The sequence below is a fragment of the Pollachius pollachius genome, assembly GCF_949987615.1.
Source record: "Pollachius pollachius genome assembly, chromosome: 5".
NCBI lineage: Eukaryota > Metazoa > Chordata > Actinopteri > Gadiformes > Gadidae > Pollachius > Pollachius pollachius.
The window spans coordinates 15,108,116-15,128,521 of NC_136938.1; the positions used below are offsets into that span (position 1 = coordinate 15,108,116).

General features: G+C 44.9%; 1 protein-coding gene across 3 annotated transcripts in view; it reads right to left on the reverse strand.

Annotated features, from left to right (window-relative positions):
- Positions 1-20,406, reverse strand: part of neo1a (neogenin 1a) — a 148,353-nt gene that overhangs the window by 14,643 nt on the left and 113,304 nt on the right. For 2 of the 3 annotated variants that reach the window (XM_079736417.1, XM_079736416.1), the window contains exons 8-16: positions 16,423-16,657; positions 15,515-15,669; positions 13,070-13,218; positions 11,248-11,386; positions 11,084-11,133; positions 7,135-7,279; positions 5,818-5,928; positions 3,589-3,783; positions 2,154-2,249 (exon numbers count right to left, since the gene is read on the reverse strand). In XM_079736417.1, the coding sequence (XP_079592543.1) occupies positions 2,154-2,249; positions 3,589-3,783; positions 5,818-5,928; positions 7,135-7,279; positions 11,084-11,133; positions 11,248-11,386; positions 13,070-13,218; positions 15,515-15,669; positions 16,423-16,657 (1,275 nt within the window). The remainder of the gene's footprint in view (positions 1-2,153; positions 2,250-3,588; positions 3,784-5,817; positions 5,929-7,134; positions 7,280-11,083; positions 11,134-11,247; positions 11,387-13,069; positions 13,219-15,514; positions 15,670-16,422; positions 16,658-20,406) is intronic. The other variant, XM_079736418.1, reaches the window with a different exon arrangement.

A 20,406-nucleotide genomic window follows, 5' to 3' on the forward strand; every position in this document is an offset into this window, starting at 1 on the left:
ATAGGCTACAGGTTATAGGCTAGTTGGTCGTCGTTGTCCATTCTGGTCATTACATTCAAAGTCTATGAAGACCGAATACAAAACGTCTCCACTTTTTACTGATTACCAGCGTAAAAAAAAGGTCACGACTATGAATGCAACAGTTACATGTTTTGCCTTTGACTTTTTAAATACAAAGCGTATCGCCGGAAATGATGTAGTTAGCAGACCATGTAGTTAGGGGCTAAACAACAGCGATTGGGTCAGCTCTCACAGGAAATTGATTAAATTCTGTAAATTTGCTATGTAATATATTGTCAAACACACGTGTTTGCGTGTGTGTGCATGAGTACGTGCACGCATTAGTGCAAGGATGCATTTCAACAAAGAACAAGAAATGACTCACAGGGGGCTGTTGGCAGGGGCAGTGATTGTGTTCTTGGTGCTTGGGCGCAGGCCTCGGCCTGATTCTGGTGATCAACCTGCAGGTAATTTACTGCTTTTTCTCCCCCAAACTGGTCCTGGGCAACAGCAGTGTGTGTGTGTGTGTGTGTGTGTGTGTGTGTGTGTGTGTGTGTGTGTGTGTGTGTGTGTGTGTGTGTGTGTGTGTGTGTGTGTGTGTGTGTGTGTGTGTGTGTGTGTGTGTTTCGAGGTAGCATTGGGATTGTGGTGAAAATGGAAAATCTTTTTATTGTTGCCCAAACTTTGAGTTATTGTTTCTCCTGTATTTATACGCTGGCTTACCACTAAGCAAAATAACCATCCTCGGGTTTTTTTTCTCCCTCCCCCTCCACAAAATTGTTCTCTTAAACCGAGGCGTTCCGACATGTGCACAAAGTCTTTCAAGAAGAAGTTCCCCAAGAAGTTTAAAAAAAAATCGTTTTTTAAGTTTTGTGGCGTGGCATGTAAAGGCTCTATCTATGTAGGTCAGCCTTGCTGTTTAATCCTGGCTTCAACCAAGTGGCAGGAAGGGGAACGCGGCCCCCCGAGGGCGCTGCAGCAGCAGCAGCAGAAGACGGCACGGCCGCGGCTCTGCTTTGAGACGCAATGCGTGGAACTGACAAAGCGTTGCCAAAGTCACCGAGGGGGGTCCGCTAGAGCGGGGGGACGCCATGGTGTGCCAGGCAAAGAGCTCTTCTGAGGAAGGAGAGATCTTGCAGTGAGTGCCACTGGTGCGCACGTCAACGACATCGTACAGTCAAGAAGAATGTGTGTGCATGCGTGTGTTTGTTTGTGTGTGTGTGTGTGTGTGTGTGTGTGTGTGTGTGTTGGCCATCAGAATAGACAGGCTTGGCCTTCCAGCAGCTGATCTGACGTGATTCAAGGCAGGCGGCTTCCCGCTCCGCCCCGGCACACGGGGGTGAATCATTTGACAGATTTTTTCGAAGACCAAAACCGTCAGACGGAGGAGGCTGAGCAGGAAGAGGAGCAGCTGGCTTCCAGAAGACAACCTTGTCCCAACCCCCAGCCTCCTCGAAGGAGGGGTGCGGCTGAGTTACCACACAAACACACACACGCTCTTTGAAGTGAGCTCAGGCACACGGCTGAAGTAAAAACTTTCCAAAAGTTTGAGACACTATTTAAAAGAGACACTGTTGAATTGCTAGCGGAGCTTTGCCTGCCATGTGTCAGTGGGGCTGTGATGACAAGGTTTTGTGTATGTTTGTGTTTGCGTGTGTGTTTGATGAAGAATGTCACGGCGGGCAGCCATCACAAACTGACCATTCACTAGTTAGGGTCTCAGCAGCTGTGTTCGAAATAACACAGCGACGACGTCGGCCATAAGATGTCAATTAATACGCAAAGATGACATGTGCGTGGTAAAACACACAAAAAGACAGTGGCGAGTTGCTCACAACTGGCCAACCATCCCAACGCCCAAAGCTGGATAAAGAGCTACTGCAAACTGTGGAGGCCCTCAATGGGAGTCATTAAGGAGAGAGTTAATCAAGCTCCTGGATCCCCCGGAGCACCTGCGTGATTGGGAGTCCACGCACACACACACATGCACGCACGCACGCATGCACGTCTGAACATGGTCTAAACTTGCCGCCATGGGGACCAGATGAAACGTCAGAGCCCTTGATATTATCAATAGAACCTTGCCATCCACACGGCTCCGAGGGTTAAGTGAAGCCTTGATGGCTGTGGTCGTAACGTTAGCAGGGGCTCACCTGACTGGGGCCTGGTGATGGCGCTCTCATACACAGGGATGCCTTCGCCCACCTTGTTGAAGGCCTTCAGTGTGATCACATAGTGGGAGCTGGCGTCTGCCGGGAGAGAGAGAGAGAGGGGAAATACACACACAATACAAGTGTCAAAATCACATTGTTGATCGCTACATTAAAGGGGTGATATCATGCTTTTTCAACTTTCCCCTTTGCTTTCGACCGTTATATGCTGTATAAATACATGTTTTACATCGGCTAAGCAAGACAATTCTAAGTCCGAGCCAGGGGGAGTATTCGCAACCAGCGAGAACGCCCCTGGATAAGCGCATGAAATAGCTCGAACTTTACTCCCATAAAATAGTGTGACGGTCAAATTGTGCGGTGTGAGGAGCTGAGGTGCAGAAGTCGCACCTTCCGGCTACCCACAATGTTAACAACTCCTCGGGAGGGGTGAATTTGCAGACGCAGGCACAAAGCGTTCGACCAATCAAAGCAGACCGGACTACTCGGGAGGGGGGCCTTCAAGCAACATGATACAAAACAGACGGTTTTTGAAAGAGGTATTTTTACCATCTAGGCATGTAACCCTTATTCAAGTAGTACTCCCAAATGCAATTATTAACCCTAAAAAAGCATGATATGAGATCTTTAATAATCCCGTTCCCAAACGAGTCCCCAGCGAGTAAATCACAGGTGTATGTCCTTTCCCACCTTGCAAAATGCGCAGAGAAAGAGACACACACAGAGAGACAGATAGCGAAAAAGAGAGCTAGTGCTGCAGTTCCTGAGGGCCACTTTCATAAATGTAACATTAGGAATTATGAATATGATAATGCCTCACTCATTGCAGTCTCTATGTCTTCATCTGCTGGGATTATTACATGTCATAGGTCAAATGCAATTTCAAAGACTCCTCATGCAAATAAAGACTTATATATTCTCAACAATTCAGAATAGGATAAAAAATACATAAAGGTGAGCCTTCATGGACATGACCCAGCTTTGTTGGTAGACCACTAAAATGGTCCTTCCAAGACTAAACTCACTTTATAATACTAATGTAATACTAGCATTATCTTCATTGAGTTAGTAATTTGCTCATAGATAAGTGAGCGGTAAAAACAAAGCACAATGACCATATGGGGCTTATTTGGTTTATTTTGGAAAGCTAAAATGTAGCATGTAGGAGTGGTCCACAGATCAAAGCCCCCCTCACAATGGAAACATCTAGCCGAAACTATTGCTTTGATGAATTCCACATATGAAACCCAATCCCAAGGAACCCCTCAGTGGAAACATGAGCACAACAAAACGACAGGAACAACGGGAACAATTATGGAACATGTCAGACAATAGTTCAAGGGGGGGGGGGGATAACGACTGCATTATTTGAATAAAAAAACAAAACATCCCCACCAGGGGGATGTGTTCTTCCTACCGAGGTTATCGATGCTGTAGTAGCGCTGCTTGTAGTCCAGCTTGATTGTCTGGGCGTGGGGGCTACCGATGCCGTAGCCGATGGAGTAGCCGCGCACCACGATGTCCTGGTTCTCTGGGGGTGTCCAGCTCACCACGATGCTGTTGACCAGCGGCCGCACATGCAGAGAGCTGGGGATGTCAGGCACCTGGGACTCTGGTGTTGGGAAGTATATATATAGGAATGTATATATTAAAAGAGAGAAAGAAATAAAAAAAGAAAGAGAAAGAGAGAGAGAGAGAGAGAGAGAGATTACAAGAAACAAACAAAAAGCAGCAGAAGACTTGCTCATCTGTGACAGTCTTTCTGAGGGCTGTATGTTGTTGTTGTTAAGGTACGGCCACACTGAACGCGTTACGCGCGTCAGAGGCGTAGAAAATCAGCATTTTTGCATAGGGAACCATTGGTTTAGGCGCGTAGATAATTTAAATACGCTAAGCAGCGTGTTAGACGGGTTTTACGCACCTAAATAATGTGCCCAACGCACCTACGCACAGAGTTCAAAAAATTGAACGGTCCTATGCATGACGCTTAGCCGCGATAGCCAATCAGCGTTAGGCTTGACCCGACGTCACTGGCAGAGAGAGGCGCTCCGCAGCTGAGTGCCTGCAGTTGGTGTCCTGACGGGAGATCCAGGCACCAACCCGGGCTAGCAGGTCATCAAACATAGCCCCAATCAACCGAAAATACAGCTGGAACCGGCCGTCATCCAGGCGGAGTTCCTGGAGGAGGTGGTGAAACTCACCCAGCTGTGAGCGCCTACGGAGGATGTCATGCACCCAAACACGACGGCGTTTGGGTTTCCTACTCTCCTCGAACTCCCACAACAAATACAGCGCAGCGATGGTGGTGATCTCAGCCATGTTTGTGGAGCAAAAGAAAAGTAGTGGAGGAAAAGGTTTTGGGCGGGCTCATCTAGCTGTGTAGGCGCGTAAGGCGCGTTGAACCATTTTTGTGAAACACAATGATCAAGCGGCAGGTTAGGCGCGTTACGTGCGTAATCCTAAGAACGTAAACGCGTTCAATGTGGCCGTACCTTTAGATTCAGTTGATCCAACAGCCTGAGGAATTGGGAATCAAAGGATATAAAGACTGACTTCATGGGGTGAGTTCAGGTGAGTCACTGTTCGGTTAGTTTTCACACAGCTTTTGGTCGCACTTTTGGGTTTGGTACTATAGACCCTATTGCATCAAACGCTCTGTTCCTGGTCCATGCCCGTACATGAATTGTATATCTTTCCTTTAAAAAAGATTTAAATGAAAATCAAACAAATAGGTCAATAAAGTGAAATCCTGTGTCTTGAACTGCAAATTATCTCCGTAAACACTATAAACAGACCCAAGCTTAAATGGCTCTAAAAGCTATAAACACACCCAAGCTTTTAATGATTTCTTTGTATCGATCTGAGCTGGTTGAAAAAGGATGGCAGAAAGCTCTAGGGAGAGTCACTTAGTTAGCTGTTGTTTTGGCTCCCCATCGCCATGGCCAGATACATTTGAATGGTGTCTGCATAAATGGCTCATCGTGTTTGATTGGCTCCTGCTACTGTACGTCGAGGGCGGCATAATGCAAGTCCTGGCCAATCAGTAACTTGTTATGCCATTGCATTTGTCCATGTTGAATCCAGCGTAAATTACGCTGGGAGATCAAACAACTGCTTGCTGTCTCCCCGCTCGCCATTCCTTAAGCTTTACCTTCTCTACTGACCAGCGTCACTGCTTCACAGCACCGCAATCAGTGTCGTGATCGATCGATTAATATAATATATAAAGCATCACTACTGTATATGTAACATACCACAGTATTGCTGAATACTTGATTCCAATTGGAAAATAACGGTCCAACAACGGGACACCTCTGCTTTTCTACAGTTCCAAATCAATTTGCTACAAATCCAAATCACAATGCAACATTAGACCCCAGTTCAAATCAAAGAACAGATCAAGTATGTGTATGATGACTTCTTCGGGTCGGTGCTAGTTTCAAAATTTTATCTTGTATCTTTTGCAATCAGTTGCCAGTTAAAGGCACTTGAAGGCAGTTTTGTTGCAGATCTTTGATATGGACTAATGTTCAAATAGAACTTTGGCCATACATGAATCAAATCAATATTGATTGGAAAAGCGGTTATGGGGTGGAATGAGGTTATCTAGGGGAGTTCCAGGTGCAGGTCGAGTGTGTTGCGTTACCATCGAGGTCGCTCTCAAACGTCTCTGCAGTGTTCCACTCTGTTGCCGGCCCTGTGCCGTTCAGTGTAGCGGCAGACACTCTGAAGGTGTACTCTGTACCGCGCTCCAGACCTGGAGAGGCACACACACACCACAACAACAAACACACACACCACCAGGTCAAACGAAGCATGTGTAAAAGATCACAACCCAAGGCTTAATAGCAGGTAAACAAACTGGAAGTACGATAGAACGCCTTTTGTCCAAAGGCCTTTCCCAGAATTCACTGTGTGTTAATGTGATATCCGTCTGCGTACGTGTGCGCGCATTCCACGAAACAGAGTAACCCCCCCGCCAACTTAACTATATTACAGACCATCTCAGTAGTGTTTTTCTGAAGTTGTTGAGAAAGTTACTGGGTATAAAAGCTGTGCATTATATCAATGAAGTGTGCATTGGTGAAGGGCAGTTTATGGAAGGTCTGATATCTTTCTGCAACATTTGAGGAGGCAACGAAACCCACTAGCTCCATCGATTAGATAGTACTACAGGTGCTTAAGCATTCAGACCCATTTCTTTCTGGTATGTCCTTCCGTGAGCCTATTAGGGACCCAGACTTTTTGATCTTTTTCCTTTGCAGTAATCTTTAATTTTTCACTGTAGGAGGAGATCAGCCTGTACACTACAAGATAATCTCCCCCACCCCCATTACAAGGGGACAGTGGCCCCAGAGGGATACTGGCTTCTGAAGATGCCTCAGGGCTACATCACTTTCTAAATGCCTTTGAATAAACAATCCCTCTTTCACATCTCACCCCCTGCTATCCTCCCAAAATAAATAGATAAAGCAAAAAGAGCTGAATTGACTTTTAAGTGTGTATTCTCTTTGATGCAGCTCACAGCACGGGTCTGACATTGAAACGATGCTGGAACAACATCCAAAATTAATCTTCATTTCTGAGGGTTTCCGTTGCTCCAAATCCATTTTTATTTTGGTTACAGTCTGTTTCTTGTCACAGTGGCAAATTAATATCGTGAGGAGTTCGGCAGAGTGAGAGAAAGCTCAACAAGAACACAGCCAGCAGCACACAGCCAGAGCCCCCAATCAAAAAGCCTCTCAGACACTCCCTGGAGCCCCCAGATTGTAAAGGCACCACGCAGTGCCGCTTAGATGTTCAAAAGATAACGCAGCCAGTCACGCTATGCTGGAACTCTGCAAGATAGGAGTGCATGCCACATAAAAACCTGAAAGGAGCAACCAGTCGGCGTACAGCCTGGACTGGGTCTCTGTATGGTTTATATTAGAACCGTTGCAGTTTGGTTGCGTGTTTTCTTTACCGTCGATGAGCTGGAATAGCTGGGTTCCCCCCGTGGTCTCCGACGCCTCGCTTTTCCGCGTGCCCTTACGGTAACGGATCTTGTAGCCCGTGATCTCGCCGTTCTGGGTGCCAGGCGGCGGGGGCTGCCAGCGCACCATGACGCTCTGTGTGGGAGCAGATCACCAAGACTTCAAACCGAGCCAGAGGGGAAGTTGACCAGCAAACACACACCACTCACTGCCATTCGCCTTCACATGCATATCCGCACGCACACGGTCTGGATGTGTGTTTGTGTGTGTGTCTGTTACTGGGGTAATGCTGTTAAATAGAAACAGTGTCTCTGCCGTTCAGAAAGCTAACATACATCTGAGCATGGCCTATTTAGCTTCCACTAACATATTAAGAATCAATAAATAATAATACATCAAATCTATATAGCGCTTTTCCAAATGCTCAAGGATGCTTCACAATAGCAGCTAAATCATGCTAATCAAAATAAAATACAAAACAAAAACAGACAAACCAAGTAGAAAGTTTAAAGGTTAAAAGCAAGGGTGAAAAGGTGTGTTTTAAGGACTGTTTTGAAGGATGAAAGAGTGTTGGCATTGCGGATGTCGTTCGGGAGGGCATTCCTGAGGGAGGGAGCGGCTGCAGCAAAGGCTCTTATGGAAAGGCATAGAAAACATAAACACAGGGTCTCGATAGGAAGAAAGTGTGTGCGTGTGTGTGTGTGCTCAGGTGTGGTTTTGGCGCATGGGTGCGGTAACCCCCTCCAGCAATCCTTAAGCAGGCACGCAAGCACTTGCCTAGCTGGTGCTCTAATTCTTTGGCTTGTGTGAAGTTATTACTGTGTGTGCGTCCGGGAACGTGGGGGGTAACTCAGCATGCGGCACGAGTTAATTAACACGCTTCTCACTGTCTCGCCAACGCACAAAGGCCTTTGTGCACGTGCAAGCATTCACGTGCACAGCATCCGCAGTGCCTAGGGAACCGGGCGACATGTAGTCTGTGGCAAGTGTGTTCAATTATTTTTCCTTTTTCCTTGGGAGGGTTTTCGGTCCTAGCTCGTCATGCAGTGGAGGACCTCCCCCCCCCCCCCCCCCATCTATAAATACTTGTTTAATTGACGAAAATATATCATGGTGGAACGCGAGAGGAGGGCCAGAAAAAATAATAAAAGTAAACCATGCCCCCTCACCCTTAGATTAGAGCCCATGTAAATGACAAGTGAGTAAATACACAACAATTAGAAGGTAAATTATCCTTCTACTTATTATCCTCCTGCTTAGTTCTGTTCGACTGAGCACATCCGTCAGCTCAATGTGTTTGAATTTATTCATTGTGCAAAATTAATAATACAATTATTATAAAATGATAAAAGTATGAATTGCTTAATCATCACACAAAATAAAAACAATGTTATTGATTTTAGGGTTAGACATAATAATCGACATAATAATAGGACAGCCTATCTTTATTCCAAACATATACAGATGTGAGTCATGATAATCAGTTGGTAAAACTGAGTGTTGATTGCCGCCTTGATAATTAATAACGGTTTGTCATAAAGGAAGGGAAAGGGGAGCCAATACTAGTTATGGCATGACGAAAAACAAACAATTCCGTTGCAATTCCAGTCTCAGAAGACAACATTATAAACATAAGAGCCTTTGGCCGGTGTAGATCTGCTCAGTTTTGCGCACCAAGCGGAATTTACTTTCTACACCGACGCATGTATCGTTGCTAGTTTGCACCTGCCATAAAGCTGATTTTCCCCCGCAGCAAACTCGCGCCTTCACACTTGTGCCCTGCGAGGCGTGTCGGCGAAAAGCAGAGGCGTGTTCCGGCGCTAATGATACATTGTGCTATTTTACTGATCGAAAAACTAATTGCGCCACTGACCTGCAAATGTCTGGTGAGTGCACTAGCAGATAGCGCAGTTGGTGTTCGCATTTTGACGTACAATTGCAGTTCGGAACTGCAACATAAGCTTACACACCAGTAGGCTATACACAGCACAAACATGTAAGCGATTAGCCTAATTGAAATATTATGATGTGGATTGTGAAAAAAAAAAAGAAAATCCATATTGGCTGCATGAATGAACACTGTAGTAGGCTATGCCATGTTTTAAAATAATAACAATAATAAACTCGAGCAAAGTAGGCTATATCCCAGCCTTTCAAAACAAAATCTCGTTTAAGTGTAAATTATAATGTTGGTTAAATTATTTGGGAAAGAACAGCTGATACAGCGGTAAGAAGTTGTACTTTTAAAACAATGCATCTGCAAACCCTGTACAGCAAACGCATATTTTCTTGACACAGACATTGTGTACAAGCCCATAACTTTTAGGATTAAAGAGTATTCGATCATGAGAAAACATAGTTTTACCGTGAGTGATTGTTTAAAGAATGAATGAATGCGGGTGATGCTTGGCGCGCGTGCACCCGTTTAAACATCTGTTTAAACACACGCAAACTAAACACGTATCGCATAATACAGTCCATGGCAATGTATATTAACGGGGGGACACATGCATATTATGAACACAAGTCGTCGACGATAATGTATACAATACTCGTAAGAAATTATGTTTGTTAATGTATTGACGCATATCATTAAATAGACACACAGCCACAGGACCGCATAGTCATATATGTGTTAAGTTCTCTTTGACGAAATTTACATGACTCAGTGTTTCTGAAGTTGTAGAAGAAAACGCTATTCCATGTGTGAATTAGTCCTATTATTTGGCCATAAACTGAGCCAGTTGAAGTTCAAAATTCATGTGGTCATGCATCTGTCTCATCAGAGACATCAGAGTCAGAATATCAACTCGTCAAGTTCAAATGCGCTCATGGCTCTTAAAGGGGATGGGAGATGGAACCCTCATTGGTTTGTTGCACGTTACGCCCAAAATACATCTATGGGTTTCAGACCAACCCATGTTAGATTTGCGTCTGGCGCAAGAGTCATTTATCCGCCTGTATAATAGCAACAGCGCCTGAGATCCGCCATCAAAGCAACTTGCACTTCGCGTTTCATACTATTCCATTCAGACTTCCTTCCTGTGCGTGCTGCTTCTCTGTCCTCTGTGTCAAGAGCGGTAATGTCCTAAAAACTCTTGCGCTCCGTGTATAACCGGTGACAGTGTTCACACAGGCATCACACATCGCCAGGATGGAAAACGAAACTCCGGGCAGCCCGGTAGACATCGCGTCAGTATGCGAGACCATTTGAAACGGTCTGCCATTGCTGATTCATTCTGCAGACTGTTTTAACTAGCATGAATGCCTCTTTAGCGGGTGAAACAACTGACCAGGATTTCTACTCAAGATTAAAAAGCAGCAGTATCACACTTGTATGCCATGCATAATATACTCAAGAAAAAACAATAGCAGCACGTGGGAGTTGGTGACCATGCAGCCTTGACTGACACATTAAGAATCAATAAACACCTGAATAAAATCCCTGGAGGTATGATCACGAGAGGGAACTGTATACATGTGTGCGTGTTTGCCTGATGAATTTTGCACTCTTTTTGAGTTCGTCGTTAAAGACACTTAAAACTAGAGTAATTTTGTTTACCAAAACAAAGCAAATATCACAAATCTCAGCCTCTGGCCAACCAATGCTGAATGAAAATAAAAAGGCAAGCTGTGCTGCATCGACCCTGACCCTTTTCAAAATACTAGGAAAAATGTGGTCAAACCCCACTTTAAGTATCTATTTAGAGTGAAGCCTAAAGTACCTTTAGGGAAGATTGATACAGTGGCCAAACTTTCTGCTGTGTGTGTGTGTGGAGGACATTTATTTTCTTTGTATTTGTACCACGTTGGTCATTTTAAGGTTACCCTCATATGTGGAAATCAGTTGCTTTTCAGCCAAAGCAAGTCTGATATTTGACATGAATATCTGGTCTCTTGAGGTGACCAGATAACTCTCCCATGATCCAAAGGACATACCTTTGAGTTCTGCACCTCCAGGCTTAGGTTCTGAGGTGGTGAGCTTGGCACTGCAAAAGGAAGACATTTGAGTCGTTCAATGACATTTCTTGCAGCAGGCAACACATCCAAACATTGCCATCTTGGATGAGGTCAAATCCTCTCAAAATCTGGCCCTAACTCACCATCAGACAGGGTTCGCATGTTCACGTCCTGGGTGGAGACACCAGGCCCATGCTTGTTGTAGGCCACAACACGGAAGCTGTACTCTGTGAACTTCTTCAGGCCATTCATTGTGTACGACAGGGTGTCAGTGTCCAGGTCCTGGGAGACACGCGGGATACACGCAGACAGACCGAGACAGACAGCCAGAGAAAGAACGAGTGACATACAGACAGACAGAGAGACAGACATACAGAGAGAGAGAGAGAGAGAGAGAGAGAGAGAGAGAGAGAGAGAGAGAGAGAGAGAGACACACACACACACAGACAAAGGTTCTGAGCTTTTAGGCTTTAGCTCTTTGTTTTCTTCTTAGATAAATGTGCAATAACCAATATTATGTATGAAGATTGAACTAAAATCATGTTTCTTTTCTGTAGTAGAAATGTTTTTTTTTTTGCTTAAATGTCACCTTAATATGGAGTGCAACCAATTGCACAGCCAAATGTCTTATGACATTTGTGCTGTACCAATTGGGCACACGCCAAATTACAGAACAGACTAATTTATAAATGGCCTCTTTTCTCCAGACATATTCCTGAATAAGCCAAGCTATTCTGATCAACCAGACACCCACAGCAATCCAATCACACCTCACTATGTTAAGGTCAACTGAACACCCATGACAGCACTCTCTCACAAACACACGCCCCTTTTCATTTCATTTCCCCCTGTGCATTGTCCTTTTACTTCTTCTTTCACCCTTTATCTTCTCAATTCCGTCTCTTCCATTTCCACGCTTTTCTCTGCCCTCAGACAGCAGCCTTGATAGTCCCATCTCCGCTGTCTTCCTCTAAATCCCCTCCGCTGGTCACACCTTCAATAGCCAACCCTTTCCCTTTCTTTAGCCTGATCGCTTCATCATTCTTTTGGTTGTTTTTTATACCAAAATAAGAGTTTAGCCTTCTTCTGTCTCGTTCAGGACTCCATCTTCTCTTTCCCTCCTCACCCTTTGTTCTTTGTACCTTATCCTTCCATCTCCTTTCCACTCTCCATTCAATCTCCCCCCTTTCTTCTCTTCATGCTCCATTATTCACGTTCTCCCTCATGCCCCTTCCGCCTATTCATCCATCCATCCTCATTTCCCCCATAATCCCTCTTTACTCCTCCTTCGTCGGCCTTCTCACTCTCCATCATTAATCCGTCTCTTATGTTCCCCCCCACTTCTCCGAACTGTTTTCACCCCCCTATGTATCTATCTCTCTCCCACCATCCTTTCCTCCCTCTAGTCGTGGTTCTCTTTTGCAGCTTGTCGCCTATCTCATTTATCATAAGATAGGCCTCTTAATGCTTGCTGCAATGGCCAAAGTGCCAACCCCCCCCCCCCCCCCCCCCCCCCCCCCCCTCCACAGACGAGATGCTTGCAGCGCAGGCTTCCAATCTTTGAAGCAACGCCTGGGTGGCACTGCCTCGACTTTGCAGTTGGTCAGATAATGTGTGTGTGCCCTGGCAGCAGGTAATGTAATCAGTTGGAGGCACTGTGTGTAAACAGATTTCTTGCTTGGGGAGAAGCCCGGCCTGACAACCTGGGCTGTGAAATGGGATCAGTGCCAATTGATAAATACATCTCCTTGACTTATTGACATCACAAATGATGCGGCAACTTCTGCTACCCGTTCTGAGAATGACACCATGGGAACTACAGCAGTCAGCATCTAATATTTATAGCAAATGTATCGTAACAATTATTGGATGCAATGCCGTGGCAAACATTTCTGCAAATTTGTTGTTCACAGACACAATGAGGTATTTCAAAAGTGGTCACATTGTGTGTGTTCCTCTTCCTACCTGCTCTGTTCCCACGGATTGGTCGGTGTAGTAGAGCTTATAAGTCAGGATCTCTCCGTTGCCGGTGAGAGGCGTGTCCCAGCTGAGGGACACCGAGGTGGGGTTGTTGGAGACTGCTTGTAGGCTGGGGGCGGGCCCAGGGACCTGGACTGGAGGGTCGAACAGACATACAGGAGGTTGGTGGTCATTTAAACTGCATGCAACTATTCTGTCTTCGTATACGTCTAATTCACAGAATTAAAAAGATGCAGACAACCGGTCTAGATGTGTAGTATCTACACATTTGTCTTTTGTAATCACCTGCTTTTGTAAAATAAGTCCATGGCTGTAAAAGAGCAGAAACCTGTTGATGTTATCTGCTACCACAGATCGAATTAGACGAGAGGAAAAGATTGCTTTGGTTTTCCACTCTTTCAACATTAATCATTAGTGTGACTGCCTCTGGGTGTGTTTAGGCGTAGGACATCCCCGCTCGCCTCACACCACCACTTCATGTTGATGTTTATTGCATTAGGATTGGCTAGCAGTGAATATTAATATGGCTGCATGCCCGCCGTTATACTACCAGGGCAGTGGACTGAAAGACTACATTCAATGTGAAAACTCATAGCCAAGTCTAATATGCTTCCTTGGCTTAAGTTGGAAGTAAAATATATATTTTTTAACATCTTAACAGTGAGTATTAAAATAACAAACTGTCATTTGAAGGATAGCATATGTGTGAAAGTAGAATAATGTTTGTGTGTACGCACAAAATACCAAATGTGTGTTTCCTTTGATACAAGTCTTGACTCTCATTTGTCAGAAGTGAGTGTGTGTGTGTGTGTGCTTGTGTGCGCGTGCACGCATTGGGGCTACCTGCTGTGTACATGGCTAGACCTAAGAAGCAGGTCAACGGTTTAATCTTCACACACTCACTGAATGTTTCACACAACCAAACCCCCCTGCCGCATGTGAATATGCTCAAGTGTTCCTTTACCTCTTGCTTTGAGTCTCCTCCTGTGTGTGTGTGTGTGTGTGTGTGTCTGTGTGTGTGTAAGTGTTGGGGCATTTCTCTGACCTCTGACAAGGACACAGGCAGGGGAAACCGTCGGCTGGCCTAGAAAATGACAGTGACTGATCTGTGGTACAGTAGGGCCAAACCCTGTGTGTGTGTGTGTGTGTGTGTGTGTGTGTGTGTGTGTGTGTGTGTGTGTGTGTGTGTGTGTGTGTGTGTGTGTGTGGACGACCACCCTGCCTCGACTGCGCTGGGGAATACCCTGAACAGCAGCTTGAAACAAGGCTGACTAGTGGCAGCATCTTAATGAAGAGGACGAGTAGCTAGAGGCACTGTACCACCCACAAACATACACAAGATGAAGACATTTCTAAAACTAGGGATTCTGCTGGAATAGAAAATCATGCTGATTGTAATGCGTGCACGAATGCACACACACGAACACCAAATTCCACAAAGTATATATGTTAGTAATAGCACCAAAGACAAAAAGCGGGTTGGTCTGTCAAGTCGTGGTACACACTAGTTGACTGATGGGCGACAGGGGGTCACACATTACAAGATGTTTCACAAGGAGGGTTCCCTGACGACTCTAGTGGGTCTACAAGCTCACGAAACTCGAGAGAATTGCCTCTTCCAAAAATGGATGTGGCCAGAAGCTAACGATCCAAGGTGTTATCGCCCTGATTTGAAGCAACAAGGAGGAAAAATAATAGCATATGGCTAGGGAAAGCAAGAAGCATGGAGCAAGAAACGTCTGTTCTACATAGCGAGTTGGAGGTGAATAAATTACCTCCGTAGAAAACGTAGGTTATGATATTTAACCTGCCAGATAAAGCTGACTTGAAAATCTGGCGACAATCGTAGCGTGATTCAAGCATTCGATGTGGCAAGATATCCATGTGTTTGTGCAAGTGTGTGTTAACTCTAGGGATGCAAACGAGTACTCATCAAGCAAATCAGTAATGTAATGGAAATTAGCTGACAAATACATTATATGTAATGTTGATCTGTATTGTGTGTATACGTTTGTAGCAGGATATATAATTAGTCAAAAGATGTTGCAGTTGTGCTGTCAAAGATGGTTGTTTGTCCGCCAATGTTTAGTAGCTGGCCCAGCCAGCTACTAAGTTCCGGTGTGGGTCAAAAGCACATGGACCGCATCAATTAAGATTAAAACTTTGCCTTTCATATCTGTAAATTAGCATTTTCTTTAGCAAAAAAAAAAATTATTATTAAGGCCTACAAAACGAATACCTCCGTATTGCTGAGATTTGGAGATTTCATAATTTTGGGATATTTCTTCAATTCCTAGTTTACTCCGGTGCCGGCAAGGTCTTTCTTTGAGTGTTGGTTTTTTTCTCGGAGTCAGCCTCTATCGGCAGGCCCCGTTCCCCGAGAGAGCACATGAAGCGAGCGTTTGTGTCGGTGGTGTTTGTGGGCCTCACCTTCGGCCTGGGTGGCCACGAGCAGGGCGGCGGAGCTCTCCCCGGGGCCGTTGCTGTTGTGGGCCACCACCCTGAAGCGGTACTTAGTGTCAGGCATCAGGTTCTGGATGGTCACCTGCATCTCACCAGGCCGGCTGGTGTTCAGCACACGCTCCCTGGGGTGATGAAGAACACACAGAGAATTGTATTATGGTGCATTCATATATATATATATATATATTAATATATTTCTATAGAATAAATAAATGGCGGGCACACACACACACAAACACACACTCAAACCCTTACGCACACATGCTCCCTCCCTCCCCTTGGTTAGCAACAAGGACAAACACGTAAAACAAGGACACGCACATAAATAAATGGCATTGTGCTTAATTTATCACACACACAGGCATGCATGTAGAAACACACAAGTGCAGAGTAGGTTACAAGCCGCTCTGCCCGTTGTGAGCGCTATGGACATGAGCACCCTAGTCCCTCAAGACAGATGAGTAGCTTGTACATTATTATAGAACTGGTCCAGCTTATACTTCTGTACTTTAGCGTTCAACTATTTGAGTCACCAGAACCGAAACAAAAATGAAACTGTTCATCCCCGAAAATATATCCCTGCCAGAAACATAACCACGGCAGGCATTTAAAATGCACACCGTAACATCGTAAACAGGGTCCGGTTGTGGATTTCGGGATCCACTGACTCACATGTGGCTACCAGAAAAGCAACCACCTCATCTGTACCACTAAACGTAAAGACGTCAATACCCCCATCTGTCTTCAGAAACAACTAACATGCTACTCGCGTTAGCAACCCTCTTCAATACTCTCCACATGTGTTGCTTCGGTCAGCAGAACGTGTGTGAGGTGTGTAAAGCATAGAGGGTGTCCTGTTTGTATCGCGGGCCTACCTGCTGGTGCCCTCCTGGCTGTAGAACACAGAGTAGGTGAGGTCGTCGCCGTGCGGCTCGGCTGGCGGCCGCCAGGTGAGCTTGATGAAGCGCGTGGAGACCAGCGACGCCACCACGTCCCTGGGTGCGGAGGGGGCGGGCCCCATGGGGTTGGCCACACCTCCCGAGCCTGGCGTTACATGGTCAGTAGTGTTAGGAGTCAGTGAGGGGGGAAGGGACGAGGGAAGGGCAACATCTATAGGGCGCCCGAAAGGAAGAACAAGGGGGGAGGGGTGGGGGGTATAGATGGAAATGACAGTGACATGAACAAAAGAAGGAGAGAACAAAAAGAAGAAAACAAAACAAAATAACAAAGAACGTAACGAAAAAGACCTTTGGTATGACAAACCACAGATATAAAACAGCTCTACGGCACTACACAAATCTAAACAAACAACATGGCACAGGGCCAGACGTACACTTCTACACATAGCACTCTAAAGAAAGCATACTAAGAAGCACATCATATGCTAGATGGTAAACAGACTAATGTTGTGCCTAACCATTCAGTTAGACTTCAAAATCATAATGATGGGCTACTAAAAAGTACTACAGACACATAAGTTAGCTACCACAAGACACAGCTTAGAAAAATGCTTTTGATTCTAGATGCATAAGTAAAAGCAGTCTTTCCCAAACATTACGAAAACAAAACAACAAAAACAGACATTCCGAACATATGACGGCACCACTCATCTCCCACGACTCTGAACATTGTTATTTTGTTAACCCACGTCTTTTTAAGTCACTTTCCTCCAGCTCGCCCATTTCTAGCAACAGTGACTGCCCCCTCTTTGAATAGCTCTGGTTCCGGAAGTAAATGCCCATTCATTTTCACCATTGACTTTTCAGAAAATAGTTATATAAAAAGTTTTAAACCTGGAACCAAGCCAAGCATCCGTCAGGTTAGTCACAAACATAAAACATTTGATTTGGGGCAAAACAAAAAACAGAAGAAAAGGCAATGGTTTTTCGCAACGGTTACAACCCAATAGTTTAGCATGTTTCTTGCATCTTATAACCTCTGTGATTATTATATTGTTAATAGAAGTTGTGTCATATAGTGTGTGTGTGTGTGTGTGTAGTGGTGTCAGCGACATGGTATGTTCCTTTGTTCCTGACTGCAAAAAAAAGCCTAAAGTTAATTTCTTTAACTTTAAGCTTCTACAGGAGCATATACCATTGTATCACAATATAACAGCTCATTGTAAATATACGTTGGATGTTACGACATAATGGCTTTTAACCAAAACCACTATGGAGAAAATGAATGGGATCTTCACATACGGAATCACAATGTTGCCCTCAATAGACCTGGCAATTCTTTTACATTTCCTGGCAACTGTGCACAAGCCAAGGAGGAACATAGCAGTATAGACTGGATTTCAGCAGCAGAACGAATGATGCTACCATTTGTTGGCGAACCAGGGGAAGAAACTGAGTGCAGTGCAGAGGTGAGCAAGCACACCACGGTATAGAGCACCGGATACATTCTTAAAAGGAACAGAGTTCTCTGAATGCAAATGCAGCAGTGAAATGCTGTTTCAATAATTAATCGAGATTCCAAATTCAGGCATTAGTCTTATAGTATGCAAGGGTTCGTGTTTTCTCTTGTGGAAATTTACATAATTGTATTCAGTTGCCACAAACTCACAAAGAGCCGCCGACCTTGTTCCCCACACACATAAGTGGGCCGAGTTAGAGGTACAATTCAACAGGATTATTTGTGTGTGCGTGTGCGTTTAAATGCAAAACCCAGAAATAAAAACTCACTGGTTAAGTTAAGTTTAAGAATTTCTGTATTGTTTGCCTAGGCTGGCTATTCCCAGACGAAGCTCAGTCATAGATTGCACGTCGGCCTGGGGAAGCTGCTGCGTTTTCTTCAGCTCAAGAGGCGTGATCATCGGGCCTAGTTCAACTGACTACGCAATTGGCTGCTTGCCGCCGCTTCCCTTTTGTCATTGTGTTAAACCAGCCAATAGCGCGCAAGGGGGGGGGGGGGGGGGCAGAAGCCAGCTTGGCTCCCACAAAAACGTATCGGAAGCGGAAAGAAATGTATTGCTCTTCTCCAGACCCAGAGCTAAAATCGCCGGCAGAATGGGCGGGGCTACCCAGTATAGTGTTTGCCCAATTCAATATAAAGGCCTGTGCACCAAACTAATAATAATAGTACATTTTATAAGATATGGGTAAGAGTGTGGTATAAACTAAATGTATATGGGGTATAAGCTAAATTGATTATGCATTAGGTCTGGATTGCTTCTATGGTATACTGGTAGGTGTTTCTTGCTGACAATCTGTCTTTTACACGTCAGATTTTGATGGTTACAGTACAGAAATGCCAACTACCCACCGCTGCTACCCAGTTCTATTTATAGCTGATTAATGGTGTCATTGAATGACTGGTAATACGGCTTAACAAGGAAGGTTAAACCACATCTGCACAATACATCTGGCTAACCAATATATAACACAAGTTCCACGAAAGTCGTTTTTACAATGCAAAATATGTCTTATACACGCCTTTTTCCCGGCGTGGTCTTGCATTTACACTCAGTACGTTTACATGCACAGCTTAATCCGATTAAAGCCATAGTTCGACTATGCTCCTCAATTGGACAACTGCAATTGTTATACATGGTTGTGGAAAAATAGATTCATTGGCTGAAGCATGTCATACCCCGGTATGATAGGTGGTGCTGTACCCATTTCAAATAGTGGTAATAGAGCCACCGGCTGACCTCTTTACATCACCAGCAACAAGAAAATCGGGCAGGATTCGAGAAAGATGTTTTCAGTAGACAGCTGTCAGTTCACTTCGGGTCCATGTCACTTCTCCGACTCTTGGAAGTCCAGATTGAACCGCGACATGGAGGAGAAAGGGATTGTTGCCGTATGCGGAATCCCACCGGAGCAGCTCCTCCGGCCATGGAGCAGCTCCTTCCACCACGGTGCAGCCCCCCCGCAGTATACAGCAACAATCCCTTTCTCCTCCATGTCGCGGTTCAATCAGGACTGCAGAGAGTCAAAGCCAAAGTTCCTTTCCCCCCCCCAATTCCTTCTCCACCATGGGCAAGATAACCCCTCCTACAAGTCTTTACTTGTTGTGGAAGTACAAGAGAGTCGAAGAACCCGCCGCAGTCTTTAAGTTCATAATATCAGAAAGTATCCCTGTCAGTTCGGCCGCAGCGCTTTGAATGAATAAAGACCGTATACACGTCGGAAGAAATATACAATTATTTTGACAGATGTGCCTGAAGTAACTACTTTACAACCTTGTTGATGACCAACATTTAGAAAAACATGTACTTTTAATTCAGCCTTAGATGAAATCGAAGCGTAGTGTGTACTGAATGCATGTTGATGATGATACACTTCTCATCGGGGGTAACTACATTGGCACTACACCGGCCGTCGCCGTTTCTCGTTTTCCGACGGCGACAACAACACAACTAGTCTCCTTCTACTTCTACTTCCGGCTCACGCCCCCCGGAAAAGATCTCGAGCATGTGGTGAACGCAAAATCCAATTTAAATTCACACTTAATTCGACTATCAATCGAATAATCTAGGGGTCTTAATCCGACTACGAGAAACCCAATTAGATTTTATTTTATTTTGACTAAGGTGTATGCATGCATCTTAATAATCCAATCACTGGGCTAACCCAATAATTTGATTTTCTTGAGTGTCATGTAAATGCACTGACTGACTGAGGTAATATACCGGCTTGATTGCCGACCCCAATTTACCCTACACGTATTGGGGGTTTCATTTTCATGTAAAAGCTATTACACAGCATCGTGGTACCAGGGGCAGGACTTGGGTAGAGGTGTTGTTAACCTAGTAACATCATCATGAGTAGTTCTAATGGTGTGATCCAGATGCCTCGGACACCAGCCTTGGTGTCCGAGGCACCTGGAGGAAATCTCCCAGCTTTCTTACG